General features: G+C 29.5%; 2 protein-coding genes across 2 annotated transcripts in view; both read right to left on the bottom strand.

Moving 5' to 3' along the window:
* Positions 1-806: 806 nt before the first annotated feature.
* Positions 807-2264, bottom strand: LOC108749195 (proline-rich protein 4-like). Its single transcript, XM_018487746.1, has 4 exons — positions 2178-2264; positions 1713-1836; positions 1381-1550; positions 807-1065 (listed from the first exon to the last, which is right to left on the bottom strand). The coding sequence occupies exons 1-4, from the start codon at positions 2187-2189 to the stop codon at positions 922-924; spliced, it is 450 nt and encodes a 149-aa protein (XP_018343248.1). The 5' UTR covers positions 2190-2264; the 3' UTR covers positions 807-921.
* A 5797-nt stretch (positions 2265-8061) lies between these two features.
* The window catches only part of LOC108749154, a 6411-nt gene continuing 5880 nt past the window's right edge, over positions 8062-8592 (bottom strand). The window contains exons 6-7 of the mRNA XM_018487689.1: positions 8412-8521; positions 8062-8314 (exon numbers count right to left, since the gene is read on the bottom strand). Coding sequence (XP_018343191.1) covers positions 8129-8314; positions 8412-8521 — 296 coding nt within the window. The 3' untranslated portion in view covers positions 8062-8128. The remainder of the gene's footprint in view (positions 8315-8411; positions 8522-8592) is intronic.

Raw genomic sequence — 8592 nt, 5'->3', positions numbered from 1 at the left:
ACGGTGAATCGAGACCGAGCGCGAGCCTCACGGTTGCTGCAGCCAGTTTCTTTCTAGGCGATTCTAATCAAGCAGTCGACGAGGAAACGAAACAGTAGATTACATATTTTAACAAATTACATTTTGTAGATTACATTTACTTTACACGGAAATTTATTGTATCATACGATCCGCGAATACGATAAAGCAACTATTTTTATTAAGTATCTAATATTAAATAGCAATTATAATATTAATTTTTTATTGAAATCATAAATAATAAAGCAATAATATAATTAAAAATAAATAGTAACTTGATTTAAAAATAAATTATATTTTAAAAATCAAATTCAAGTTTCATGCTTGGAATGAAATACTTTACTTTGTTTATTTTTATTAATACAGTACGGAAAACATATAATTATTGTACGTGGAATAGATTTAAATCATTTTGTTTAATGTCAATGATGTTAATCAAAAGTTAATGTTTAAATTAACAAGTAATAAAACACTTCAGATTGACAACATTTATTAACAAATATTAAAAAATTAATATGTATTTTATATTAATAAAAACTTAACAACCATATAACATATAACAAATTATGTAAAAAAACATGTAACATTATTTATAGAAAGAATTGCCAGGTTAAAAAATCCTAACAACGATAAATTCTATAACATAACATATAAAAAAAATACAAATATACGTTATAGAATTTAACATTTCTTTCTGATTTTAGTCAGAAATAAATATAAATATCAAGAGAATATCTACATACAATTGTATTGTTAACAAATTTAAATAAAAAAGTTCTCAAGATATCACAAAAAATTTGCATTAATATAATCGTTAAACTGGCAGAAATCGAGAGGATTTTTCCGTACAATGGATTTCTTGATGAAACACGATAATAAGATAATATGTAATATCCGTGAATTCTATTTCCATCCTTTACCCTTGGAAGACGAATAATGGACCACGTGTTTGTAGATCGGAATATGAACAGGATATGGTTTCGCCACTGGCACAGGGAATTTCTTCTCCACGTAAACGGGATATGGCTTTTCCACAACATAAGGAACCTGTGAAAAAATATAGTGAATATAATATACGTGCTCTCTGTGATATCAATCAATTTGGAACTTTCTAATAATTGTGAAGAATAAAATAAACATATTAAAATAAAGAGAGAGAGAGAGAGAGAGAGAGAGAGAGAGAGAGAGAGAGAGAGAGAGAGAGAGAGAGAGAGGGTGGGAATAGGAAATGTTTATTAGATTAAAATTATTTTAATATCTCTTTTACTCCAATTTCGTTTACTCCAATTACTGATTATAAATTAGAAAATATAATAAATAAAATATAGTTTAAAAATATCAGAAATTGAGAATTATACTTACATGCTTTTCGACAACAATTGGCTCTGGTTTTTCAATGGGTATCTCGACGTGTTTAATGACTTCCACTGGGTATGGGTGAGGGATTTCGATTGGTACCTTATATGGTTGAGGCACTGGTATTTTAATTTCTTTAGGCACTTCAATAGGCACAGGATGCGGAATAGGTATAGCTGAAACAAAGCAATTATGCAATTGCATTTACAATATTATGCATATTTTCTTCACAAATTTTTTAACAACTTCTATCCTCTGCCTTAAGAATAATCAATTGCATTATAATAATCCAATAAAATTAAAGAATTTAAATTAATATTATTGAAGAATAAACTTACCAAATTTCTTAATAATTGGAATTTCCACAGTTTTTGTTTTCTCTTCATATGTTGAACCACCATGATCCTCCTCCAAATGGCTAGCCAATACCATATTGCCAAACAAAGCGATATATAGGAAAATCTGCAATTTTACATAATTATATTTTGCTTTATAATATTTGTAATTTTTAATATTAACACAATGATAATTTATAAACACACAAGACACTAATTATTACTATTATAAGACTTTCAATAAAAATTTAGAAAAAGTATTACAAATCTTGTTATTTTAGTAATTATTTTATTTTTAAGAATAATTGTAATCATCATACTATGTATTGCTATAATAAGCACAATATATAAGTAGAGTTCTCTTTTCTTATATATAATAAACTGCCACTTCTTTTATTGTATCAATTAGCACTGTTTAACACATTAATCACACAATTATTGCACGATATGCAAGTGAATGAATCTTACAATTATATTCATGTTGATTGCTTTTATGGGACTAGTAATGCGAACACGAGAAATCAAGCATTGAATGACTATGTCCTCCAAAGACCGACTTTATATACGACTTCTATTCCACCACCTTTCACTAAAATCCTGATAGAGTTTCAATTGCCCAGGATATATCACGTTGCATTTTGCATCGTGCAAGAATATTTATCGAAAGGACTCTATCCTATTAACAAGATAAATATAAAAAGATTATCATACGTACTCGCGTGAAAGACTATTTTCTTTCTTTGAAGATGTATCGGTCCATTGCGATGCGATATGCGTCTTATACATAAATTACACTATGATTATGCATGTATATTACAAAACGTTGAGAATAAAAACAATGTATATAAATGATAAGCAATTCGTGATTTGATTGCGCCACTTTACAAAACCTACTTTTTATAGAAATTAAAAAACGATTACATATCCAATTAATTATAAATTATTTTTATTTGTATTAATTTTCTTATGATAAGGGTAAGATATTAACTCATTGTAGATAATTTACAATTTAAAGTAAAATTTAATTTTATCTTAAATTCTCACTTAAATTGCATTATTTATTTAGAGTACTAAAAACATTAAATAGCAATGGTTTTAATACAATACTTAAAATAAATAATTAATTACGTCTTTCAATATTAAATTGATAAATATTAAATTGGCCAGTATTAAATTTCTGTAAAGGCTATCAAAAATTTAACATTAACGTTTAGATTAAGTTATACTGTGCGTGTGTGTTGATACAAAATTATAGAAAATAAACTGGTAAAAATTTTTAATTTATTTTTTCTTTTTTGTATCCTTTTTTAAAAAAAATTCTAATATAAATCGGTATTTTTTATCATAGTTTAATTATAAGTGTCCTACAATATTAATTTGTTTTATATGACGTAATGTATTTTAGAAATAATCACTAATAATAATCAATAATATTCTAATTTCATTATTCGATAATGTATAGAATAAGCTATTATTTAGGATGTAATTATTCAATTAAATTAAAGTAAGCATTACGTAATTATCGTGGGTTTAATTCAATTGTTCAAGAGAATATAGCATACAGCAGACAGATGTGTAAACGTTAAGATATTCCGTGGGAGGATAATTACGGAGATATCTTTAGGCAAATGTAACGAGCATTATTGTTATTATACGTTTACCGGAAGTGAAGGTACCATGCATGTACAATTTCCGAGACTTTCCGACATCCCTGTGGAGTGTATTAAATTATGTTAAATGACTAAGTTGGCTATGAATGGGTCTAAATTTACGACCAAACAACGAAGTGTTTCGGTTGTTATTCTATATAATTACTAATTTTCTTGAGACAAATGACTAAAATGACTAACCAGAAATATTTTTTACCGCGATGATTTGGCTTGATAAACACAAGAAAGGAGTGCCCAACGGATGTATGAATTTGATTTCCATTCACTTACATAAATGCAAACCTTCCGGGAGTCATGCAGCAAGATAGTTCCCTCTGTACGTTGTTCTTAGATTCAACTAGGAAGTGAACGCAAAGTATACTCCTGCTAGGAGAGACGTTTCCAGACGATACATTTTTTGATACATCAGAATGAAAGTACGAAACACAACGCCCCGTGAAAGGGTTCCGGCCAGAACACTGATCGAAAGACATTCAACATTCGACTGTGAAAGGCGACGTAAAATAATCTTTAAAAATTAATATCCGATACTCAATAACTGATGTTCAATAAAATAAAAAATTATGATATACAAGGGGTTTGTTGCATCTACAATATTAATAGCAAAAGAATAGTTTTCGAAAAATTTGGGTTAAATAAATTTACAACCTTATGCAAGTAAATGCATATCTTATCTTATCTTATCTTGTTTTTAAAATCTTATCCTCAATTCTCTAAAACAAATGTAAATATTAATGCCAGTGAAGATGGGGGGACAAATTAAAAAAATATTTTTACATTTAAAAAAATATATTATATTTAAATAATATTGTTTAAAAAATATGTTAAAACGATATTAGGTGAAAATGGACCAAAAAATATTCAACACAAATAAATACCTTATTCAGTCAATGCAAGTTTTGGTATTTAATAATGTTTTTGTATAATTTTTTTATAATTTCCGATTCAAGCAAATTGTGCGCCTTTTGTCTTGTTAGTCTTAAAACACAGTCTAGACTGAAACTGGAGTATGAGTATTATAAATTATAAATTGACAAGCAATTTAATATTACTGATAACTAAGAATACATTTTAATAACTAATTATACTATTATGCAATTATTTATCAATAGTATATAATTATTTATCAACGGTTTACAATTACTTACCGTATATCTTTATCCTTGCTTATTAAATACATAAGGTGTTTAATATCTTGCAAAAGGAAACGATTAATTAAAAAATAATGATTACAACTTTCAAAAACATTTACTAACGAATCATTAACAATGTTATAATGTTTTAGTTTTTTCATAATCATGAAATTCTACTTTTTGGTTAATTATTCACGTGGCTAGTTCATCATACACGAAAGGAAATGTATTTCAAATGCTTGGAGAAACTTCGTGACTTTGAAACGAAGACCATCTCAATTAATGTTCACGATAGAATGATATTGCTAATTCGCTCTCATAGAAAATTGGACGAACTTACGGCCGCTGAAACTCACGATCTGTCACTCATGGGAGTTTAGGTCCGCGCTCTAATTTGATCTCAATTAGTCGGTATATACTAATGTCGTTACAAACGGGCACTGACCTACAACCTCTGATATTGGAGAAAGTATGAATTTGGTCGTATCTTTTTAAACATGACAGAAATTACGTCGTTGAAATCAATTAATCTTCATGTGTATTTTTTATTATTGTATCAAATAATGTAACCTAAAGTCTTTTTGTATCTATTATTACTATATAATAAATATTTACATAATATTAATTCAAAATTTGCGATTCAGAATAAGGTAAGAAATAGTAGAAATATACACAAACGCACGCGCGCGCGCGCGCGCACACACACACACACACACACACACACACACACACACACACACACACATATAATATATATAACTCTATGAAAAAAGATTGTTTAATAAACATTTAATTAAAAAAAAATTGAGATAGAAATACGATAGAAATTTTAGTTAAACAAGTTAAAAATTTCTTTTGAATGGAGAGGTAATGCACTAGAAGATTTCTCATAATGTTAGAGGAAGAGAGAGAGAGAGAGATAGAGAGAGAGAGAGAGAAGGAAAGAAAGAGAGAAAGAGGGAAAGAGAGCATTGCTATGGATTCATAATTCTTCTTCAAGAAATTTAAATAACGAGCAAATCGTCAATAAAAATACGCCGGAAACGTGGAAAAAGGAAGCTTGCAAAGGAAGTTTACGACGGGAAGGAAAAAAGACTTACAGCGAAAGTAAAGTTCAAAGTCGATTTGCTCCGCCGACAATCACCACGATCGCGTTGTGCCGCAAAAAGAGGAACCGCCCGTTGGTGATTGTATATTAAAACGCTCCTTCCTGATTTATACTAGCCTCAGGTTACCTATTCATACGGATGTAATGCGTGTATCTACAAATGTACTCAATCGATTGGCTTTCTCATATAATTGAAGGGAGCCGATTTCTTCCCGCAACATAGAGCAATCGTGTACAATTATAAGTGTTATAAGCTGCTTATAGTTTACTTTAAAATAATATACATGCAAAGTTGTATTACATTGTATTTATTATAAGATCACAAAAGTCCAAGTGGAATAAAGTAATCTAGAATCAGCTCCTTTCTGCTCATGTAGCTTTTGCTGTTTGCTTCTTAGAATTTTCATGTCATTGAGGTACGAACATTAAGATGGTTTAACGGATATTACGACTTAATCAGAGATGATAGTACGTAGTAAATGTGTGGAATGGTAAGGTTTATGCGACCGCAATCATTTCAAGTACTACCCAGACATCAAAGTGCTTCGAGTGGTATGACGTTTTTTGTTACGTGTCGCGAGAGATCACTCTTCCTCCTTTTACAACGACCAAGACCACCATCATCATCGGAGAAAGATTAAATCTACAAGACTTCCCTTTCGCTGCTACTTTAAATCACCGTTGTGCGTTCTCTATCATTGTTTTGTATTCTTTGGTATGTACAGAAAGAAGGCATTTGTTGTTACATAATTTTTTTAATTTAAAATTCACTTCGACTTTATGTTTGCTATCTATCTCTGCTTTGTGTTAGGGTGTCATGTAATTATAATATATTCTATATACCGCATGCCGGAGTCTTTTCACTTTCAGCTACCTTAAAGGAATGAAAGATGGAATTTGCACTACACTTTCGCCATGTTGGTTTTGCCCACTTGAGATGCTCTGTTATTTCCGTCTCGCTTTTGCAAAAACAAAATTGCATGAAAGTATTTATTATATAAATTTAAGTAAAATTATTGAGAAAATATAAGAAGAAATAGAAAATGCAAGGAGAAATATAAAGAAAAATATGAAATGCAATATAACATGCAAAATGATATTTTTTTGACAATTTTACTAAGTCTTTGCGTGTAGTAAACATTATGAGTATCTGCGAGACATTAAAATTCAATCAATTCTTAAGTAACTTGACTAAATTATTTTACATTAACTACTTTACTTGGACTTCATATTTCAGAATAGACAGATTATTTTTATGAACATTTTTATGTAATTTTCGATCAGTATAAACTATTTCAGAATCAAAGGTTAAATGAAAAGGAGCATACAGCCACACTTTAAATACCTAGCGCCTTCCCGGTCCTAGTGTTAAGATGTTGAACTACTATCCAATATACATTCAATTAAATTGAATTAATTCTGAAATATTAATTCAATTTAATTGAATGTATATTGGATAGTAGTTCAACATCTTAACACTAGGACCGGGAATACTAGGTATTTAAAGTGTGGCTGTATGCTCCTTTTCATTTAACCTTTGTAATAATTAAAGCCACTTTCTAATATTTAAAATATTTCAGAATCGTTTGAATAAAAAACGTCTTCGACAAGATATATAGGCAGTTGTGGAAAAAGGAATAAATCGCGAATTTCCGTTCTCGCACTTTCATTTTCACATTAGATGGTATCAATCACGTAACTTTTCCGAATCATGCGCGTTTAGTGATCATGTAGACTTAACGTTTAGCGAGAATTATTCGAACGGTGAATTTTTTATGTCACTTATTATCAAATTGACTAATCGCAATTGTGTTAGCATGCAACCAACCATTTGGCAAATTAATATGTTTTTATAATGTGATTTTATACTTAGGTGTAAGTATCTTTCTTATGATACTTGGAAAATTCATAGATGGCTATATACAGTCATGAAAATAATGAGTACGATATTCTCGGAGCGTCACGTTGCTAATATCTCATTTGAATTTAGCACGAGATTTTAAATAGCGGGTCTCGAATCACCATGGTGTTATTATTTAAATTATATTCCGCAGTTTTTTGCTCGTCAGTTTAATCTTTCATAAAACAACATTGATTGGAAAAAGGTATAATTTATGTTGCCTTTAGCAGATTTAATATCCGACAAGCACTATAATAAAGCACATTGAATAACTAAGTACCTTTTATATAAATGTTTTTGTTTGTTAAATGTAATTATCAAATTTAAATCTTGTCTTTTCCAATTATCGTGAGAAAAAAATGTCCATGATATAATTATATAAAAATTTGTATATATAAACAATTTTTTAATAAAATCTTACAGTAAGTAATAACTACAATTCTGGGATAATAAAATAAAAACAAAATTTTTAATCTATTAATGCAAATATTTTAATAAATAATTGCACTGTGTTACAGTATTGCAAAATATTAGTCTCCTCATATCGCGTATATATTTTCTATTAAATATATAGAATAAATCAATAAGGAGAAATCGTAAAGCAAGATTCAATGCTTGACTTTATGCACGATGGTCTTGTAGATCGGAATCTTGATTGGAATCGGTTTTTCGACTGGTACGGGCACGTGTTTTACCACTTGAAATGGTACCGGCTTCTCGATTTTCACCGGAATTATTTTTTCGATAGGCGTCGGTATCTTCTTCTCGACGGTTTTAATTACCTGTTTTTCCACCTAAAAAAAAAACAAAAAGCTGTTTTCAGCAAAAGGAATGATAAGGGAAGTACAGATTTTATTGCAAAAATGATAAAAAAGATAATTATCGCGTTACCTGGAATGGTACAGGCTTCGGAACTACTAGAGGAACAGGATAAGGCTGCGGGACCGTTTCCACCACTGGCTGCGGTATGTTGATCGGAATTTTCTGAACCGTCGGTATCCCTATTTCATCGTAAATATGATGCGACATAAAAATGAAATAAGTTACTTAAAGACCTTTATTAATAACAAAT

This window comes from Trachymyrmex septentrionalis, unplaced genomic scaffold (assembly GCF_001594115.1).
Source record: "Trachymyrmex septentrionalis isolate Tsep2-gDNA-1 unplaced genomic scaffold, Tsep1.0 scaffold27, whole genome shotgun sequence".
NCBI lineage: Eukaryota > Metazoa > Arthropoda > Insecta > Hymenoptera > Formicidae > Trachymyrmex > Trachymyrmex septentrionalis.
This window is presented reverse-complemented; position numbering and strand designations above follow the sequence as displayed.

Bases quoted from the DNA above. Each gene is read 5' to 3' on its own strand.
- LOC108749195 (XM_018487746.1), bottom strand. The intron at 1,551-1,712 runs GTAAGTTTATTC...GCTTTGTTTCAG, and splicing joins TCCAATTATTAAGAAATTTG to CTATACCTATTCCGCATCCT. The intron at 1,066-1,380 runs GTAAGTATAATT...ATTTTTTCACAG, and splicing joins CAATTGTTGTCGAAAAGCAT to GTTCCTTATGTTGTGGAAAA.